Source organism: Anabrus simplex, chromosome 4, assembly GCF_040414725.1.
Source record: "Anabrus simplex isolate iqAnaSimp1 chromosome 4, ASM4041472v1, whole genome shotgun sequence".
Taxonomy (NCBI): Eukaryota; Metazoa; Arthropoda; class Insecta; order Orthoptera; family Tettigoniidae; genus Anabrus; species Anabrus simplex.
The window spans coordinates 67,204,978-67,228,263 of NC_090268.1; the positions used below are offsets into that span (position 1 = coordinate 67,204,978).

At 39.9% G+C, this 23,286-nt stretch overlaps 1 protein-coding gene across 2 annotated transcripts in view; it reads right to left on the reverse strand.

The window, feature by feature from the left end:
* Positions 1-23,286, reverse strand: part of La (La autoantigen-like) — a 133,197-nt gene that overhangs the window by 60,244 nt on the left and 49,667 nt on the right. For both annotated transcript variants that reach the window (XM_067145089.2, XM_067145090.2), the window contains exon 4: positions 17,155-17,334. In XM_067145089.2, coding sequence (XP_067001190.1) covers positions 17,155-17,334 — 180 coding nt within the window. The remainder of the gene's footprint in view (positions 1-17,154; positions 17,335-23,286) is intronic.

Sequence of the window (23,286 nt, forward strand, 5' to 3'; positions counted from 1 at the left end):
TGAAATTGACTAGTGCGGTGCACATTAGTCTTGTGATAGCCTAGGTATGGATATGGAAAAAGTGAAATTCCTTTCTAACGAAGACAACATTAAAATCTTTCACAAAGTGGACTGGCATCCACATCTTTAAGCGTGCATAGGTCGCAACAACCCGCACCTTCAAGTTTTGACTTGATCAATTCAACTTGGTCAAAGTTTTCTAAATGGCAGCCAAAGTGATTCTGTCCATCGCAGTCGCACACGGCCGAGTATAACCTCCAATTCGTCTAAGAGTGTGACTAAAAAATAATGTTTTATAACCCACTGTTCCTAAATAAAAGGCTTCTACTAACATTTGTTTTATAAAGAGTGTGATTCGCAATAATACTTGGATATTTTTATTGGCCCCCATGCATATGTTTTCATATTTGTCGTTTGGTGTTTTTCACACCGTTTAGTGCACTTGTTATTTGATAAGCCCCAGCAGAGAAGCTTTCCATATTTGTTCTCCCGTGTTTTTCACACCTTTTAATACTTTCCTCTCAACTTGAGAAATGGTATAGTTTTCACTGTTCCTGCGGATACACAATTAAAAAAAAAAAAAAAAAATCTCACAACTTTATTTTCCTTCCTTCACCTTCTCAAAAATTTTCCTTTGATCCTTACCTACCTCCGTTTCTCTCTTCAGGTAAAAAAAAAAAAAAAATATATATATATTCTTCTCCTTCCTTCATTTTTCTTCCCTCACCTCCTCAAAATTTCCTTTGATCCTTTCCTACCTCCGTTTCTCTCTTCAGCTCATCACATCATGCTTAAATTTTCCTTTTGACATATTTATTAAAAAAAAAATCTTACTGTCTTTTATTCAGAATCAAATTTATGGTCCGCATTGAACTGCGAATTTATATCCACCTTTATTTAACTCCATATATGTTATTCCACCTCGTGAAACATCCATCGTCCTTCAAGATTCCAGAAGCAGAAGAGCTTTCTCCTAGTATCATATTTCGCATCGTCTATTAATTCTAGTTTATAAACATCTTGAGAAGACAATGTTACGATTCTTTATTTTCAATTGAGCTCTGAATGAACAACATTATCGCTTAAGAACCAAGTTTTTTCGATTTCCATTTCCACAATTTATACGACGCACGGGACTTTTTTAAGGATCTCTATTTTTTAACATAATATAGCGCTTCTCTGGTTTCCTAAGCCTCCACGCGCAACAATTGCCTTGTTCCAAAAAACTGAAGAGCCTTTCCAACATCCATGTATTTTGACGTCTATCAATACCTTATAAAATACGACGTAATCTTCTTCGAACATACAACAGCTAAGAAGAAGCCAGCATTCAACCTACTATTCTTCTTTATTACATCATTTAGTGCAGAGTGGTCTTTTATAATATACGGCGCACCGAACTTTACATAACTTCCGCTCAGTGCTTCGTCAATTGGAAGAGTTATTATTTTTAATATATCTCTACTCAACTTCCCACATGGTATGTACCTTTAAAAAGACTGTACTTGTGTTTACATTGTTTATGTTTTCTTCGATATTTACGCTTTAATTTACTTCAGGCTGATGATGACCTATTACTAGGTCGAAACTAGTCCCTATGTAATTTTCATTTTGTATTGAAAAGGTGGACCAATAATAATATATTATTTTACTCTATTGATAGTATTTATTCGTATATGTACCCATGCGTAGTTTCTGTATCATTTCCACACACGAGAAGGGAAGGAAAAAGCGTACGGCCCCGGGCCTGGTTAAAGATAGCGGAGAACAATAAAACTGTTGAGAAATTTGACAGTTGAGTGCACAAATGTAAATAAAGGCAAAAGTAGAAAGGAGATGTCAACAAACTTACTTTCGTAAAATTCGAGTAAGTTACTAATTACTTATCATAACTGGACTGTCACCATTTGACAGAGTTCATGATAAAGTTTTGACGAATTGCTCCACACCGGTGAAGTTTAAAAGCAAGTCGTGAATTTGAACAATTGGACATTAAAGATTTGAATTAAGACAAATTAATAAATAATAATCAACAGTGTGCTTCACTTTGTTAATTTATGGATGAAAAGATTATTAGTCACAACCAAACTCAACTGTTGAGAGAGCACCAAGATTTTGTGTTAGTACAAGATGTAGTAATGCTCGCGCCAGTTAGCAAAAAGATTTTAATGTGTATCCAACTGATAGTTTTAAGAAAATCAACAAAATCAAACAGATTGTAAAGTTATTTATATCTGACTAACTTATGACATTGTATTCAAATTTAGAACAAGATTTTTAAAATATCAAACACTACAAATAGTAATATTGTTTTAACAATGACGACGTAATATATAATGTTTTATATTCAAAATTATTTTAATAGTTATTATGATTAAATCAGTTAGCGATAAACAATAGTTGCAGGTTATTAGAATAGTATTACCGATTTTGACTTTGTTAAAAATGTATGTAGCTGAAGATGTTCAACAATTGAACGAAACATGTCCTATGTTTTTAATACTTTAGCAATAAAATAAGGATGAGATCCTAATTTTGTAATTGCTTGTAAAGTATTGAATAGGTGGAAACAAACTTTTATTGTTCTACTTCAACTGAAGTTCAATACGGAAAAATGAGGATATCATGCAATAAAGATAGCGCACCGTTCAGAGAATTAACATATTTATTATAGATGCAATTCCCTTGCTGGGTTTTCCTGTGGTATGTTAACATGTACAATGAAATGAAATGTCGTATGGCTTTTAGTGCCGGGATAACCCAGGACGGGTTCGGCTCGCCAGGTGCAAGTCTTTCTATTTGACGCCCGTAGGCAACCTGTGCATCGTGATGAGGATGAAATGATGATGAAGACAACACATACACCCAGCGCCCGTGCCATTGGAATCAACCAATTAAGGTTAAAATCCCCGATCCGGCCAGGAATCGAACCCGGGACCCTTTGAACCGAAAGCCAGTACGCTGACAGTTCAGCCAACGAGTCGGACAATATCTACAATTAATGTAAAAGATACATGTTTAAAGCTTAAGACAGCCTCAGGCTGTAGAACAACACAAAGACCGGGCCATGAGCCCTAAAAATTTAATATAAAACCACAATAAAGATATGAAAGTGAATTTTAACTCTCCAATGCTCCCTTCAATTGTTAAAGCACCTCGTGCACACAGTGACTCTGGTCACTAGCATGTACAAATTCACACAATTGCCCATCTTCTCTATTAAGTTTACAAATTTTAATGATTCTGAACATCGGAATATGTATCATACCGCAAGGGTCTAAATGTATCTCAAATACACTGAGATATTTAAATAAGGAAGTTGGCTCTAACCGGATCTTACTCCCAATTTGCTTAAGGCTTGAAATAAGACAGGGAATAAGCATTAACATACAACGTAAAGACCCCAGGTCACTAGACTGCGACACAAGAAAGGGTGGTGAGTTAATAAACAAGTCGGCTCACGGCCAATTTAACAGATAATGAACAAGTTACAAGTCAACATGTCAACCCAACTTACCACAAGGGTGGCAGCAAATTTCGAAGTGCATGGATGTGTTATTTTACTTAAAAGGCACTGGAGTACAATCATCTCATATTACTGAACATTTCATAAATCATACATCGATATCCTCCCTTCGTTACCCCCGCTGAAACAGCAATCTTCATTTAGTTCATTTCTTACCTCCACACCAAGGACAGTCAAGGGTTAGAAACTCTAGCGGGACCAGCCCGCTCTCACTCCAAGCACCGAGTTATTGCCAGGCCGCTGGTTACAGTTCAAATCCCTGACCTCGCAAGAAGCTCGACACAAGAGAGCGAGCGGCAGACAAGGGGGTAACCCAGCCCAATTGGCTAGATAAGAGGGGAAGGCACATTGCCATAGAAACAATGCGAGAAACAGAAGACAACTGCACGGCATAAGGGGGAAGATCAAATATATGAAACACGTCCACAGAAACATTATAGATACACATACTAAGCGTATAAATAAAAAAGTATTATAGCGTAAATGCCGAACATAGCACATGTACAGCAAAATGTAAATCTCCAAACTGCTACCAGGTAGCCAAGACATACCCCGAAAGGGGAATTTGGTGAAAACATACGGCACAGTATATTCAACAATACATTTTCTTGCTTAACACATTTATTTTTGTTGTCCCCCCCAGAAACATCTTAACGAGGTTTTACTGTATGAGCAAATGAGCTTTCTCTTTGCTTTTATAGTTGCATGGTGCTTTCTATGAGTTAGTGACTAGTCCTGTGATGAATAGCTGCTTTCTTATTCCAGTGTTATTAATAATTCAACTTTATTTGTCTCGGGTTGCATATAAACATGCGTAGTATGAAGAATATAAAATATTTGAAACACGTCCAAAGAAATATTATAAATAGGTACACATACTAGGCATATAAATAAAAAATATTAAAGCATGTCATGTGGAAGTTCTGCAGGCATAGAAATCAGTCAGTTGGTGAGTGTCGTGCGAGATGGACGTAACCCATGTTGAGCAGTGCGCTTACATCAAAATAGCCGTTCTCTGAGGGAGAAATGCGATGGAATGTTAAAGTGAATTAGTGAAAGCCCTAGGGAATAATGCCCTACCATACCGTACAGTAGCACGGTGGGTAGGAAAGTTTCAGCAAGGACATGTGTCAACCAGTGATGAGCAACGTTCGGGACGACCTGTCAGTGTGCGGACCAACGTGGCACGTGCTGTCATCGAGCAGCTCCTGGATGAAGATTGACGATGGATGCTACTGGAGTTGAGAGAGGGCAAGTGGCATTGAGAAACGAACCACCGTCCACAGGATATTGTGTAATGAGCTGCAACTGCATAAAATTGCATCACGAAGGGTACCGCATGCACTGATGGAAGTTCGAAGGTGGGTGTGCTATGCAATATGCTCCGACCACCTTGCACGCTGGCAACACGATGGCAATCAATTCTTGTCACGAATAATCACTATCGATGAATTTTGGGCCAGGGCAGACGAACCAGAACTAAAACGTCAGTCAGCGGAGTGCGACATGCTGCATCAAAAGGACGCAGAAGGTCCGCCAGAATCCTCCCCCAGTCAAACTGATGGTGATCATCATGTATGATGTCAGGGGTGTCGTTTGCCACTTTGTTCCACATGGCACGGTGGTGATTGGTGGTGATTGTTGTTTTAAGAGGAAGTACAACTAGGCAACCATCCTCTATATAACACTAATCAGAGGTAAAATACGGAAGGGGTCCGACACTTCGAAAAATGAAGATATCGGCCAAAAGTAGACAAGGGCCACGAAGGGCGTGAAAATGAAAGACTCCCTAGCCCTCGCAAACCTAATAGCGTCGGGGTCGGAAAAGAACAAGAGTTGACCAAGAGAGGTCGGATAGGATAGATGAAAGTGAGGAGCCTGGCACAAGTAAATGGAAGCAATGCCAGGACTCAGCTGAGGGCCCCGTGGTCGCCAACCCACGCTCCAAAGTTCAAAGCCCCTGGGGCCCCTTTTAGTCGCCTCTTACGACAGGCAGAGTTCCACATGGCAGAACAGTGACCGCACAGTACTACAGGGACTTCCTGGTGCGACAGGTATGACGTGGCGTTCGGGAGAAACGTCCGGATCTTGTGGACAGCGCAATAATCGTGCACGACAATGCAAACCCACATACAGCAGAATCTGTAGGGCAACTACTGCGTCGTTGGGGATGGGAAGAATAGGAGCACCCACCGTACTTTCCCGACATTTCGCCCTGTGAGTGGTGGTGGTGGCGATTATTGTTTTAAGAGAAAGTACAACTAGGCAACCATCCTCTATATAACACTAATCAGAGAGAAAAAATGGATGGGGTCCGACACTTCGAAAAATGAAGGTATCGCCCAAAGGAAGACAAGGGCCACGAAGGGCGTGAAAATGAAAGACTCCCTAGCCCTCTCAAACCTAATAGTGTCGGGGTCGGAAAAGAACAAGAGTTGACCAAGGGAGGTCGGATAGGAAAGTTGAAAGTGAGGAGCCTGGCACAAGTAAGTGGAAGTAGTGCCAGGACTCAGCTGAGGGCCCTGTGGTTGCCAACCCACGCTCCAAAGTACAGAGCCCCTGGGGCCCCTATTAGTCGCCTCTTACGACAGGCACGGGATACCGTGGGTGTTATTCTACTGCCTCCACCCACAGGGGTTTTCACCCTGTGACTTCGATCTCATTCGAAAGATTAAGGAACCACTACGCGGTAGGCGGTTTGCAACACGAGAGGACATTGCTAATGCTGTGCACCAACAGGTGGTCCGATTCACACATGGTGTGGCAAATGCTGAGGCAGATGGTATTCAGCACCTCCCACATCGTTGGCAGCATGTGGTGTCAGTAGCAGGAGACTACTTTGAGGGTCTTTAAGCCCAGATTTGTCATGTCAACTTTATGTGTACTGTGTTGTCATTCTTTTGCACCGGGAAGGCCATATTGCACTGTATACTACCGTAATAAATTAGTGTGTTATGATATTTCAGTGCTATTCACTGTCCACACATGTAGTTAACACGTTGTCCTTTTGTCTGTATATGTCAAATTTTCCAGCTGGACTCATATTTTCAAGACCAAAATAGTTGCCATGACTTTTGCCCCAACCCTCATATAAAGCAAAATATAAATCTCTAAACTGCTACCAGGTAGCCAAGACCCCGAAAGGGGAGGGGGGGGGGAATTTGGCGAAAACATACAGCACAGTATATTCAGTAGTATGTATTCTTGCTTAACACGTTCATTTTTGTTGTCCCCAGCAGAAACATCTTAATGAGGTTTTACTGTATGAGCAAATGAGTTGTCTCTTTGCTTTTATAGTTGCTATTGCTATTGGCTTTACGTCGCACAGACACAGATAGGTCTTATGGAGATGACTGGACAGGGAAGGGTTAGGACTGAGAAGGAAGCGTCCATGGCTTTAATTAAGGTACAGCCCCAGCATTTACCTGGTGTAAAAATGGGAAACCACGGAAAACAATCTTCAGGGCTGCCGACAGTGGGGTTCGAACTCTCTATCTCCCGAATACTGGATACTGGCCACACTTAAGCGACTGCAGCTATCGAGCTCGGTTTTTATGGTTGCATTGTGCTTTCTATGAGTTAGTTACTAGTCCTGTGATGAAGAGCTGCTTTCTTATTCCAGTGTTAAGAGTTTGACTTTATTTGTCTCGGGTTGCATATAAACATGCCTAGTATGAAGTGTATAGTTGTTGTGTGCAATAACAGCAGGGTGATGATGATGCTGATGATGCTTGTTGTTTTAAGGGGCCTAACTTCGAAGGTCATCGGCCCCTAATGGCACGAAATGAGACGAAATGGAATGACATTTTAAAAGTCTAAAATTCTCCACTGACCAGAATGTAAAAACGTGAGAACGAAGAATGAATGGATGGACATGAATTTAAAACAATCAGTGGTTGCGACCCGCAATGTCTCACATGCACGTAAACAGACGTGACAATATAGTATTACTGACCAAGGGACTACTGCTATAGCATAACACTGAATGGATTATGCGTGCAGTCAAAAGCGGGTCCTAAATCGAAGTTATCGGCCCCTCATAACGGTACTGATCGCTAGCAAAATAGAACCATGGTATTTGTTCTGTTGCGGTACTAATCAAAAGTAGCAGAGACTTGCCGCATTCCACACATTATTGTACTACTCAGAGCTTATGAAATTCGACATATAATACAGACCTATGTTTTTCTCACTTTGCGGCGCCATGTACAGGCAACGCAAACCTATGGTGTTCATCACGTAAGAGTACTAACCACAGAGACCTCTCCCTATCCCGTGGTGTTCCTCATATAGTGGGTACTAATCATAGGCAAGGCAGAACCATGGTAGCTATCATACCATGGTCCTGCTCATATGGTGGTACTAATCACAGGTACTGCAAAAGCTGACCGCGTGGTGCTCCTGTGTGCTACTAATCACAAACCAATTTCGTATCTAATGTAGTAGTACTACGCACAAGTAAAAGCAACCCTTGGTGTTCGCCGCGTGGTGGTACTAATCACAAGTAGTTTCATGGTTCTAATACAATCAACCCTTGGTCGCCCCTTTTGGTCGGCTCTCACGACAGGCAGGGGATACCGTGGGTGTATTATTCGTCTGCCTCCCCCACCCACAGGGGGTGTGTGTTTGGTCCGCGAGAGGTATTTTATTTCCCTCAAGTCCGCCGGCAAGCCGGTGAGGACCCCCCTATCCGCCACCTGGGACGCGCCACGTGGGAGTATCACCTCTCCCCCCGCTACGCCTGCGTAGCAGGTTCGTGGCACAGCAGGGTGAAAACCAGGATAAAGATCCCTTCAAAAGTCACATCAAATACTTGTTTCTCAGAAATTGAGGAGCTAAGAAAGCAGTGGATTCAAAGATATAAGGTGTGATGAAAATTGGAATGCATATTCATGCCAGGTGTGTTCTGAACATTTTTCTGATAGCAATTTTGAATGATATCTGAAGGGCGAATCATAAGGACTTCCTCCCAAATGTATGCCTAACAAAGACGCTATTCCCTGAATAAATTTGGGCGTTTTGTGTAACACAGAACAAGTCTTACTTAATAGAGTAAGAAAGGAGGAAAAGAAGGACAATAAAAGAATGGCTGAAAAATTGTGAAAAGATTCAGGGCATAATATGATTATTGGGAGTTCACAACCTCCTACAGTCACTCCACCTACCCAGGTCTGTAGCCCTGATTAAAAAATTGAAAGGTTGAAAAAACAGATGACTGAAGAAAAACGATGTCCTTAAACTGTAATTAGAAGCAGCAAAAAGCAAATTACTCAAAGCTGCATATTTATAAGTAATTTTTATAAGGAGTTAATTAAATGCAGGAAGTTACTGTACATTCTGCTCAGAACATTCACACAAAACTGGTGAAAGGTCTGAAAGGAATTTTTACTCAAACACAAACAAAGATACTCACAAGCCAGCAAAAGTGCATAAATTGGACTGATGAGGACATATCGGTGGTATTCACTTTAAAGGTACCTAGGGAAAAAACTTGACCCCCAAGAATGAAATTATAGGTCCCAGTTCACAATTTCAATATCCCGTTCAGCCTCAAAAACAGCTTTGGTACTAGAGAGGCATTATTCAGTGTACAGGTGATAATACAACGGTGCCAGGATGTCAGTGTTGATGTTCTTACTTGTTTCATAGATTACGAAAAGCTTTCGATATAGTCCATCATAATGAACTCATGAACATTCTTTGAGCATTAGGGCTTGATGGGCAGAACATCCATATTATTGGTTATTTCTACTGGAATCCGAGTGCTGATATAAGAGTTGGTTGTGTCATGGAAGAAGTGTAATTATGAAAGAAATTCACCACGGCTGCATTCTTTTACCAGTGCTTTTCAGTATCTATTCAGAAAAGATTTTTCTAGATGTTCTTTGCAGAAAGGCTCAAGGAGTTGTTGTTAACGGAGTCATCATATCTAACATAAGGTACACCGATGACACTGTCCTACTTGCAACCAATCTCCAGAATCTATAGGAACTACTCAATGTTGTCAAAGAAGCCAGCAATGCCATGGGCTTGAGGCTGAATATAAAGAAGACCAAAGTGGATGGTTGAAAACAGGAAAGAAAATGGTATTGAGGATAATCTCAAAGCAGGAAAAGACCAGATCATGACAGTGGCAACATTAATGATGACTGGGACCTTGTTCCTGAGATACCATTGCAGAATTGAGCAGGCCAGAACTTATTTTCAGAAACTTAAGAGAACTTATGACAATCGTGACCTTTCCATAACATTACGGACAAGACTATTCCTGTGCTACGTTTTCAGCATCCTACTATATGGCGTTGAGGCATGTACACTAACTGAGACCATGTGCAAGAGATAGCAAGCGTTTGAAATGTGGACGTACAGAAAATGAAATGGCGTATGACTATAAGTGCCGGGAGTGTCCGAGGACAAGTTCGGCTCGCCAGGTGCAGGTCTTTTGGTTTGACGCCCGTAGGCGACCTGAGCGTCATGATGAGGTTGAAATGATGAAGACTACCCAAACACCCAGTCCCCGTGCCACCAAAATTAACGAATGATGGTTAAAATTCCCGACCCTGCCGGGAATCAAACCCGGCACCCCTGTGACCAAAGGCCAGCACGCTAACCATTTAGCCATGTAGCCGGACTGGACGTACAGAAAGGATGCTGAAGATACCTTGGACAGCTAAAATGACCAACATAGAAGTTTTGCACCATACGAACGAAGAACCAGAAATTCTCACTACCATCAAGAGAAGGAAGCTACAATAATTTGGTCATATGATGCGGAACAACCACACCTGGGCGACTTGAGAGGGACATTGATGATGATGCAGAAATGTAAAAATCACCTACAAGTAATACTCCAAGCAAAAATTGATGGTAAACATGGCCCGGGATGGAGTAGAACACCATGGCTCAGCAACTTGAGCCAGTGGCTTGAGGCAACCAAGTAAATTATTCAGAACAGCTATCAACAAACACCAGATCATGCTACCGATCACCAACGTTCTGCGATGAAATGGCACACGAAGAAGAAGGCGAGAGAACTGTTCAAGAATTGGAAGCAAGTAATTTAATAAATTGGGTACATGGTAACAGTGTGTCTGTGACATGGGCACAGTGAATCACAGCTGTGGAAAGCATGCAGAATCAATGAAACAAATTTTATTTTGAACCCACAAACTTAAAACTGTAATAAATTGCAGATACCCTGCATCTCTTGAAACTAATAATTAGGACCAGGTTTCTTGACTCTGGATTGGAATTTTCTGACAGTAAAGTTGTCTCAAAAGAACCTGTGGAAGCTCTGGTTCAGAATGTTTGGGATCTTGCCTAATATATCTTCTTTTACTCTGAACGCAACATCTTTGTTTGTATTCATTTGTTTATATATTGTCTCCATAAATAAAGGAAGGAACTGCTACGTAAAGGTGTGTTTCAATAACCTCACTCTCCAATCAATATCACGATTCACAACATTTTTGGTGCCGAAAATCCGGAGGTCAGGATATTCACGTCACGAAAGATTTAAGTTTGTGTTGTGTTTTAAACATTTTAATTTCGAGGAGCTGTAACAAGTTTGTGAACAGTATAGTGCTAGAGCAACGAGTTGCAAACAATAAATAAAAAAAAAACATACTTCATCATGAGAGATAAGTTCGCAGCTAATACTAAATTTCATTTTGATCTGTTTGTAGATTATTATGTGCTATATCTTGCATGTCTGAAGTAGCTGTACAATTATAAGAAGATTAGATATAGGGCTAGACTGCATCGGACCTGCATGCTACCATCTTGTTAACAGATCTACAGAGAGGTTATAGTAGAATCTCGATGCACTAAGAGGATTCTAACACAGTTGAACTGACACATGGCACTATCTAGTGGACAATCAAGGGACTGCTTGTACATCAGTCACCTTGTCAAATATCAATCAGCTGTTAAGTTCAAATCTAATTCCCAAACATACTGCATTCTATCATTCATAATTATAGCTCAACCTATGCAGCTGGACAAACTGAAACGAAAACCCTCTACTCAACGTTCAAACATCTCACGCTTTTCTAGGGAGATAAGTAAATTCAACGATTCCTCACCAATTGACGAAGTAGGACACAATTTGGATCGACTGCAGGAAAGTATTAACCCGCGAGTGGTCGCTATATGAGATTTTCTCTCACATTATTTTTTATTGTCAAATTACTTCACAGTGATGAAAGGGAGGTGACTGTTCTCTCTTCTAGCTCAGTTTATAACTGTCGTGAGTAGAGCGATTCACATTTGAAGGGTAAGCACCCTCTCCCCTAGTCAGAACAAAGGTTCTTATGTGTCCGTGCACGCTGCGTGAGAGTTTCTCTCATCGCGCGACTAATGGCGTCGGTGTTATTTTGAAGTGGAGCGGAAAATTTACTTCTGTTGTACGCGTTAGTATTTGTATTATGAGCACTTCTTGTTTTTTAAATGTTATTGTGTTCAGAAACCTTGCTTTGTACATAAATATTACTAGATATAACGCATGTGTGAGATTTTACTTTTTACAACTTCAGGACGGAAGTTATTTTTATGTACATTGCATATGTTACTTTAAGTAGTAATTTGTGTCTTTAATAGACAGGTAATCATTTCATTTTTATCTGAAACATATAAGGTAGAACTTGCATTTCATTTCAGTAGTAAATTTCAGCCTTACGGCCCACAAAACTGTGAAAAATGTCATTTATTTTAATGTGAGAGAAAGTCTCACGCGTGACAGCTCACGTTACATTTCGGCTAGCGACCACTCGCGGGTTAAGAAATTAACTCTTTTGGACAATACCATTCATGATCTCATTGCCTACGATGAATATGAAAACAACTTTCAGATATGCGAAGAGTATATAGAAAGTGCCAAGTGTGCAATCCGCAAGGCTAATAAACTCTTAGCAGCAAATAACTTCACTGATACACGGGATTTACGTCCACAGTCAGTTTAATTCACAGCCACGTAATGGCAGACTATTAGGTTAGAACCGTTTACGGGGTACATCAAAGCATGGCCACGTATCTGAGAACAATTCCAGTCTTCGGTGGGAAAATACCCGACAGTATCTATCAACAACAACGTCTTTCTACGGGGATACTTGGACAGCGAACTGAAACGTTTGGTTGATGGAATATCCGTCACAGGAGAAATGTATGAACAAACTTAGCGGATTCTTCAATCACATTTTGGAGGGGGGGGGAAATCAGTCTCACTTAAATTATCTTGAAAACTATCAGCCTGCAATTTCAGACAACCCTGGTGTTCTCAATTCCACATTTATAGAATGTCACCGAAGAGTTCAAGACCTTGCCTCGCTAGGAGAAAACATGGATGCGTATGGAAGAACGTTAGCTCCGAAAATCCTCCGTGCCTTCCCCGACAATCTTCATCGTCGTTGGCTTCTTCACGTCAAAAGAGCACAATTCGAAGCGAGCAACATTTCACAACTAATGGAATTTCTTAATGACGAGGTTCAGAGGGCCTTGACTACTGAAAAAGATACGAGGGGAGTTTTCTGTAACTACTGTTTGCATACCGACAGCAGCCAATTTCAATATTAACGCCTGAGCAGTAAGTCCAAATCTAACAACAAACGACCAATAAATTCGAACTGCGTGTTCTGTGATGGTGCTGGTGATTATTGTTTTAAGAGGAAGTACAACTAGGCAACCATCCTCTATTAACATTAATCAGAAAGAAAATATGGAAGGGATCCGACACTTCAAAAAATGAAGGTATTGGCCAAAGAAAGCCAAGGGCACAAAGGGCGTGAAAATGAAGGACTCCCTAGCCCTTGGAAACGCAATAGCAGCACGGTCGGAAATAAATAAGAGTTGACCAAGGGAGATCGGATAGGATAGATGAAAGTGAGGAGCCTGGCACAAGGAAGTAGAAGCAAAGCCAGGACTCAGCTAAGGGCCCCATGGTCGCCAACCCATGCTCCAACGTTCAGAGCCCCTGGGGCCCCTATCAGTCGCCTCTTACAACAGGCAGTGAATACCATGGGTGTTACTCTACCGCCACCACTGGGGAGAAGACTGTAAGAGAATGACCGGTCACCAACCCATACTACGAAGTTCAGAGCCCCTGCGTCCCCTTTTAGTTGCCTCTTACAACAGGCAGGGGATACCATACGTGTTACTCTAGTGCCATCACTGGAGCCAAGACTGTAAGAGAATGACCAACTTTAGGGAGAGAATTGAGAAACGTAGGGCTATGAACAGATTTTTTTCTATTCCTTAATCGCAGAGATAATGCACTACAATGTGTTAAATGAGACAAGGCAAAATGCACAAAATGTTGAAACAACACCCTGTTTCCATCTGTGACAACGGCGAAACTTGCCTACCTCGGTGGGTAAAATTGACGTCTACACTTTAAAATTCACATTTCTTCAGACCACTAGAGTATGGATAATGGAAACAACTGGGAAAAGTAAACTTAATCGATTCATTCTAGACGCCAGAATTCAGTTGAGTTTCATCAACTCATCCTTGGCTGACCTACTCCAGCTTATGGTTAGTGACAAAAGAAATCTTGTGGTGACATTATTCGAGACATCTTGCATCACAAGTTCTAGACGACAGATAAAATTTCATATTAAGGGATTTTCCAATAACGCGAAATTCAAACTCTTGGCCTCTGAAAGCGATGATGATGATGATGATGATCATGATGATGCTTGTTATTTTAAGGGGCCTAACATCGAAGGTCACCGGCCCCTAATGGAACGAAATGAACGACATGAGATATGAAGTTAAAATTTTAAAAAGTATCCACGGATAGGAGTTAAAAAAAAAAAAAAGGTGATGAAGAAAAATGAGGGTGAGATTAAAACATCCAGTGGATCTAATACGCAATGCCTTATTTTCTAATAAAATAAGAGAAAATACAGGAAAACGAAGGAATAAGGCATTGCCGAGGAGTACAGATATTAACACATAATTTAGGTTAGACGTCCAAATAACACATTAAAAAGCGTAACACAAACTAAAATGAACTCAATGGGATAAAAGCGCAACTGACACAAACAAATACTAGGACAAAGGACATCATCACACACAATAAAACAGACCGCGATCCCTCATAAAGCGGATGACGAGGACTGCTGACTGCTCATCATCTCGCAAGATAAGGGAGATTGTACTCGGAAGGTTAAGACTACAGCGCAGATCAACCAGGTCCACACACTCCGTAAGGATGTGTACAACGGTAAGATGGTCGCCGCAGGTACACACCGGAGGGGGTTCTCCTTTCAAAAGATGCGAATGAGTCAAGATACCGTGGCCGATCCGAAGACGACATAAAACCATGACTTCCCTCTGCGAAACCCGAAGAGAAGTCCTCCATACCTTCGTTGTTCCTTTAACCGCTCTAAGCTTATTGGGAAGTGGAATGGCCTGCCGCTCCATCACCCAATGGGACATAACCAGATGTCTCAGCTGAGAGCGAATATCACTTGCTGGAACCTTGAAAGGCAAAGGGGGCAGTGTAACTGTGTAACTGCCTCCTTCGCAGCCTGATCTGCTAACTCGTTTCCCTCTATGCCTATGTGCCTTGGCAGCCACAGAAACGTGAATCTGGTGCCGGCATCCGAACACCCGGCCAGCAGGTCCTGGATCCGCTGCACCAGAGGGTACCGAGGGAAACAGGTATCTATAGACTGGAGCGAACTCAAGGAGTCAGTACACACAAGAAAGAGTCGGCGCTCATTGTACAGTGCGTACCGCAGAGCTCTACAGATAGCATAGAGCTCTGCTGTGTACACACTACAGGTTTCCGGAAGAGCAAAAAGGAACTTATCATTATCGACAACGAACGCACAGCCCACCTTCGTATCTGTCCTTGAACCATGCGTGTAGACGACGACTGAATTTATGATCCTTTTGGTTTGTTCGCTCCAGTCTCCATCATCCCTAAAATTCTCTTTCAAGACATTTGACTCAGAAGAATCAACTGGGAAGATGATGATGATGCTTGTTTAAAGGGGCCTAACATCTACATCATGATAATGCTTGTTGTTTAAAGGGGCCTAACATCTAAGCAATCAACCCCTAATGGTACGAAATGAGATGAAATGAAATGACAAAAACACAAAATCCACCACTGACCACAATTCAAAACGTGAGGATAAAGAATGAATGGATGGATATGAATTTAAAACGATCAGTGGAACCGACCCACAGTGCCTCACATGCACAAAAGCTGGCATAGAACAATAGTATTACTGACCAAGGGACTGCCTCTATAGCACGATACTGAAAATAATAATGCTTATCTTCGAAAGAAGTACAAAATCCAAGTCATTGGCCCCTCGTAATGGTACTTATTGCTAGAAAAATAGAACCATGGTATTTGTCATGTTACAGTACTAATCAAGAGTAGCGTAGACTCGAGGTATTCCACAAATTATGGTACTACTCACAGGTAATGAAATTCGCACATGTATTACAGACCTAATGTGCTTCGCACATTGCGGCACCCTTGGCAGGACAACGCAAACCTATGGTGTTCAAAACCTAAGTGTACTAACCACAGGGACTCGTACTATCCTGTGGTGTTCCTCATATAGTGGGTACTAATTATAGGCAAGCCAGAACCAAGAGTTCCTTCATCCCATGGTGTCACTCATATAGTGCTACTGATCACAGGTACTGTAAAAGCTGTCGAGCCCTCGTTTGCAACTAATCACAAACCTATTTGGAACCCATCATAGTGGTACTACGCGCAAGTAAAAGCGGCCCATGGTGTTTCCCACGTGGTGGTACTAATCACAAGTGTTTTCATGGTTCTAATTTGATCCCTTGGTCACCCCTTTTAGTCGTTTCTTATGACAGGCAGAGGATACCGTGGGTGAATTCTTCGCCTGCGTCCCCCACCCACAGGGGGTAGACAAAGAGAAGAAGGAAGAAAGAAGTAGGGATCCATCACTTCGAAAAATAAATTAACGGACGAAGAAACACAAGGGCCACGAAGGGCGTGAAAATGAAAGACTCCCTCGGCCTCTAATGCTCTAAGACGGTCGGGGTCGGAAAAGACAAGAGTTGACCAAGGGAGGTCAGACAGGATAGATGAAAGTGAGGAACCTGGAACAAGTAAGTGGAAGCAATGCCAGGACTCGGCTAAGGGCCCCATGGTCGCTAACCCACGCTTCCAAGTCGAGAGCCCCTGGGGCCCTTTAAGTTGCCTCTTACGACAGGCAGGGGATACCGTGGATGTATTCTTCAAGTGCGTCTCCCACCCACAGGGGGTAGCAGGGAATGTTTTGGTTTTAAGTGAAAGATTAAAGATAAAATGCAACGGTTCGTTTAGAACACCCCCACAACCCTTGATGACATAGGGAGGGATTAAATCTAGACAATCATCCATATTTTATGCCACTGCAAACAGTCAAATGTTTTCTTATAATCTATGAAAGAGACGAATGCCTGAACATTGAATTCTCTACTTTTTCAGTGATTTGTCAGATATTCAGGATCTGTTCACGAGTTCCACTTCCTGGCATGAATCCAGACTGTTCTATCCAGTCATATTATCTGGACTGAAAGTTAACAAACCAGCAACATGAAAACAAAAACAAAAAACATTTCAGTTGGAGAGAAAGCATTAAAACACTTACATTAACATTATCTATGGCACCAAACTGTGCAAAATATTCCAAAAGCGTATCCAGCGTGACATCTAGAGGAAAACCTTTTACATATACTGTGCGAGACATCAACTCTTTCCGCCTATCTTCATTTTGAATGGGAAGTGGACGATCCGGCGAGCGTCTTAGTTTCTTATTCTCAACATCGACCTGTAACAGAACAGAATTCTCCTCAGTAGGAAAGATAAAACCATCAAAGCATGAAAATTTAAAAAATAAGGAAATTATCACAGAATGACACATGATATTAAATATAATTCCACTTTACTGCTAGTATCACATTAATAGAAATTTAGTACAATGAATTACGATAGCGTTATTTAAAACTTTATTTTACAATTTCTTGATGTTGCACCAAGACAGATAGGTCTAATGGTGTTATTTTGCCATTATAAAAAAATTCTTTAATTTGATAACACACTTAATAACTATGAAGGAAACTTGGGAACAACATGTTATTACATGTTACACTTCATACCACATAGTAAGCTGAGAGAGGTCCAGCTTTGGATTGGGAACCTCTGGTCATATAACATCTCTAATGACATTGCTTGTAAACATGATCCACCTGCTCAATCACAATACGATATAATACCTTACTCTCTGAAGATCTGAACTTACAGGCTACTGCTGTGTTCTTTCACCATTAATTCTTTGTTCTACAGAGGAACATTAGTGCCATTATATTATAAATTGGCCAATCATTGATTTTTAAATGTTAAGGGTCCATATATTGTGTATATATTTTATGTGTACTTGCCCTATTCCAAGTTCGGCTGATGACGTCACATGATATGCTGACAGTGGGGTTTGAATCCACTATCTCCCAAATGCAAGCTGACAGCTATGTGACCCAAACAACATGGCCACTTGCTTGGTCCCACTGTTTACAGCGGATAACTGAGAGTACCATACATTTTATCTTAAAAACAATTACATTGACCTGCAAATTTAAACTTTTCGATCAATGCGCAATGTTCAAATCCCACCCTCCCCCCATAGTGATTATTCATATTTCAGGCATGCTGAATCTGGATCTAAAAGTTTTTCTCCATCACACCAGGTTTCTTCAAGAAATCAGGTTGAATATACCAGGCTCTCGCATATATATAGTACAGTAGAACCTCGATTATACGTTTCCAAAAACTAAGTTTCCCAGGATTATTCGTTCAAATCACGTGGTCCCATGAGCATCCTAATTAAATCACGTTGTAAAAATCCTGCATTATACGGCCCTCAAGGAAACAGTTTCCCGGATAAACCGTTCGGGAATTTGGGTCTCATCAACGCTAATCCTCGATCAAGCATTTTTCAAGAAACTGTATCTCATGAAAGGACTGCTACGGCATATCTATGGATCTTGGTGTTAATGTCCCGTCATTGTGATAATAAGAGCAAGTATTGTACTGGAAAATCTATCAGTGGTACTTGCATAAGGAAACATCTCAGCATCGCATTAGGTTGGTACTGTTTAGAGAATCCTCGGAAATCATACAGCAGACGGTGGCCAAAACAAGAGCATTTCAACAGCTCTACTCGAAACAGATCAGATGGAAGGCTTTTCAGCTCTACTTGAAGACGGAACGGATTTCGTCAAATGTTCATATTTGTCAAACGTCTACATTATGTCCAGGGTTAGATGTCTATTTTTTTAAATTTTTTTTTTACTGTATCGCCGAACAGTTTTCGGCTCTTCCCTCACGGCACTGTATAGTCACTGGGCTTTCAGGCAGGAATCGAAACTGCTCCTTCTTAACACAAATTTAGTCTATTACTATTATCGTATGCAATTATGTTATCGAGACCAGGTTAGATGTTGCACCTTATAAAGCCATGGGAGGTTTCGGGATTGCCTATTATTGTTTCGGTCCTAATATAAGACTGGGAATTTTATGTTTCTGTGTTAAAATGTTCCACTCTTACTGACTTACACAGCAAGCGTCCAGCGGAACTCAAAGTCACGAATAACCATAAATTCTGAAGTTTTGATAATATTTTTTTCTCTTTCCAATTTGAATGCCATCAGTTATGGACAGAATTGAATATAATGGATTCGAGAAATTTTGAGAATAGTTACTTACATTCGAAACCATACTCTCGAGTTCAACATAACCTTTAAAAGTCAATGTAAGCCTAATTGATGCGGTACAAACTTTCCAGAAACTTACTATGAACAGTAGACCGGTAACCATATTACAATGGAAGATTAAAGAAAGGGATTTTGCCATCATGTTGGGTGCTTTTGTATCTAATGTGCTTTATTTTATTAGGTTAGAGAATTAAAAACTACTTGTGTTTGATTGTTGTTTGGCTTGACATTATTAGATTTTTCGAAGAGTTTGTCTGATCAGAGATGTTCAACTGACGAAGTTTTCACGGGAAACTGACGAAGTTTCCCAAGTAAAACTGAATGTAAAGTTTAGAGATTTTTAACTCTCGTATCGGTAATTAATGTTTGAAGCCAGCCCCACACTCTAACTTGCCTGCCTCTCACCCGGAAGGCGCGGGTTCGATTCCCGGCCACATCAGGCATTTTTACTGGAATATGAGGGCTGGTTCCAGGTCCACTCAGCCTGTAATTATCTTTGAATTAGGAGCTATCAAATGGTGAGATGGCACCCCTGGTCTAGAGCCAGGAATAACGGCCGTGGGGATTTGTCAACACTGATCATGCATCACTTCATAATCTGCAGGTCTTCAGGCTGAGCAGCAGTCCCTTGGTAGGCAAAGGCGCATTGAGGCTGTAGTTTGGTTCGGTTTAGGAGTGTTTGAAAGATTATAATTATTGTACCGTTTTCATCGTCCTGATAACGGAATAAAGGTTATCATATGACATTAAAAGTTTGCCATGCACGGTAATGAGATCGCGAAGATTACGTAATTGGGCCATACATCTGAAAAGAACGCATATATTAAGTGAAATAGGCCGTGATTTCAGAATATATATATAATACGAACGTATAAAATCAAGGAGGCCATGCACGTGACGGCAAAGATGTTTATTTGGCGAAATAAGTATGCCTAGATCACAGAGTGAGACGGAAAGTTATAAAGGATCCATGCGGCCGTGACAAAAATAATAGAAGGTTTTTAAAATTGTTAAAAAAGAAGAAGTAGGTGAACAATAAAACAAACGGTTACGCAAAACTACGTAAATTTATCCACGAGAAAAATATAATCCTCAGTAAAGAAGAAGGGAGATATTGCTGTTATTACGGGCTGAAGAACCTGCACAGCGAAGAAATATTTGAATTACACTTATATCTGAATAAATATCGTGATGGAAAATCAGAGCAAGTTGAAAAATATCCGGACAGTAGTCGGAGTATAGACCGAAGGCCGTTACAAATGAATCAAGTCGGGTTTAACGCATTATAGGTTGATTAGCTGGACAAAAGAAATTTTTAGAAAGCTAACTTGATCATTTTTACCTGTTAAACTGTTGCAAGGAGTTAATATTGAATTACTGTCTTAATAACCTGAATCAGAGATATAAACTAGATTCTCATTCTCAAGAGTATGTACATGAAATTTATTGCCATTTTGGAAATGTTTCTTTCACATATGACTGACGGCTACAACATGAGAGGCTAAATCGGAGGTGGAGCCGACTTTCCGACGTAGACCGCCCAGCTGTTTCTACTATCCCAGGTCCCGAAACCACAACATGATGGTGACGTAACGGATGTTGGAGACGATCTACGCAGTCCCAAGATGACAACATCGAAGCCAAAGCCAGTCATCTAACGTCAGTGATCGCAAGCTAAGTTCCAAAGAATTACTTTATTATCTTGAAATTAATGTGCAGTAGATGTAGTATTCATATATTTGTAGTGAACACTGGTATGTTGTTTTTACGTAGTTCTTCGTGATAAAATCTAAGTCGTTGCCATCTTTGCAATGAGATTGTCCTTGTTGATTTATTATTATGGGAGTAGGTATTTCTTCCAGAGTTTACAATCAATGTCATAATATAGGAATGTTTATGATTGAATAAGGAGAGATTTAGAGTGTGATTTTCAACCATTAAGGAATTGAAGCAACGTATACAAAGAGACTTATCCCAGATTTAATATTTTTAAAGAAGATAGTTGATTTCTGAGTAACTAATATCTGATTGCTGTTACGACGCGATGACATGTGAGTAAATATTAACTTGTTTAGTTTATATATGTGTTTCATTTTCAGGTTAACGTGTTTATGTGTATTATATATGAAATCTAACCCAAAAGTGTACCGTTGCAGTACATTAATGAGATGTTAAGATGATTTGCCGTCTTGTTGGAAATGATAAATGTTTACGTAGGGAAGTTACGATTTGAGTGGCATGTTGATGTGGATTTACGAATAATTATTCGCTGAGATATGTTTGTGGGATTGAATAATGATATATTATGGTAATTAATATTGATAAATGGAGAGATAGATATGCTTATGGATAATTTTGGCGGTAAATACGGCGTATTACTGGCCAATGGTGATGTTTGACACATGCGGCAAGATATTAATATGGTAATGCGAGATATATTGGGTTAGTGGTACACGAATACAATGAAATACATCGTAGATCTCGTATATGGGTTACCGTAAACTGTCTTCAGATTAAATATCCAAATGAGAAATAAAAGAAGGGAAACTTGTTGTCTTCATAGAGAATATATCAACGTTGTATTGAATATTATTTGAAACTTTGGTGTCGAGAATGTATTTAATTCATAGAACAATTTCATAATTTAAATCTCTACCACAATCAGATAAAATAGGTTACCAAATGCATTCCTACGGAATTTTTGATATCTGATTGGATATTGGTAAAACCATAAATCATGTTAGGTATAATTTCTATTTGAACTACGATTAATAATTATTCTTTACACGATACCTACATTTAATTTTAAGATGTTATTTGAATATTTTAACCAAATGACATGGTCAAGGTGACCAATATTTCTCATTTAATGAACTATATATATTTGAAATAGCTAGTTTAAGCTGATATATATTTGTGACTTACTTGCAATTGCTAACGTTATAACATCGGAAGATACGCGTGCTATTGACAGGATATCAATTTGATAACGATGAAAATAAGCATTTTTTTTTTTTTTTTTAAGAAAGAAACAAGAACTGATGGACTCAGATTATGCATATTTATTATGAAGATTACTAAGGCTTAGGGACTTAGATTTATTTTTAACCCAAAAATGTTATACTATGTTTTCAACAGATAGAATATGTACTTTCGATTTATGTAATTAAGAGAATTTACCCTTTATTTTTGTGATGCGCATAATTGATGCAAGAAGAATAGTTGAATCAGATCGAAGATAGATTAAATTTAATTTATTTTTTTCAGAGAGGAGGAAGAAAATTGATGTTGATAAATACTATCAGATTTTCTTTTATGATTCTAGAATCATGTAATAAATGATAGATTATCCAATTTAGATGTTATTATTTTAGGAGATAGGCTAATATCATTAGGGTATAAATGATTTTGAATTAATTCATTTAAAAAAAATTTTTTTTTTCTTTTCTTTTCTTCGAATGATTGGACTTGGAAAACTTGATATTGATTCCGGAGGACGAGTGGTATCGATGGTTATTTATTGAGAAGGAAACGTGGTGTCTCAGTTGATCTCACGTAAAAATAGTATGGTTCGCATAAGCAATTTAATTATCCCTGAGAGGTGTCGCGTGGCAATTTAAGGATTATCATATCAATAAATGTAATAAGAAAAATGAAGATCACGATATCGCTTAAATTCTATGATGTGGTAACTGTTTATACAATGAATATTAGAAGCGAGCATAGCTACCGACACATAGCATCATTTTTATTAAATGCACTGATCAGTTTAATGATCTTTAGAAGTGATTGATGGTTGAAGGGAAAATAGCCGGAGCAATTGATAGGTCGCCCAATATGGTGCAAGAAAGAAACCCCCTCAGGATGGTGCATTATACATACTGGTATTTAATTGTGTCATTCATTCCTGGATTTTCACTTTTCCCGTCTTGTACATTTTTTCGTGATCCCTCCAAATATAGAGGTTCCACTGTATTAACACACGTAAGGAATGCCACTTTCTTGTTATATTT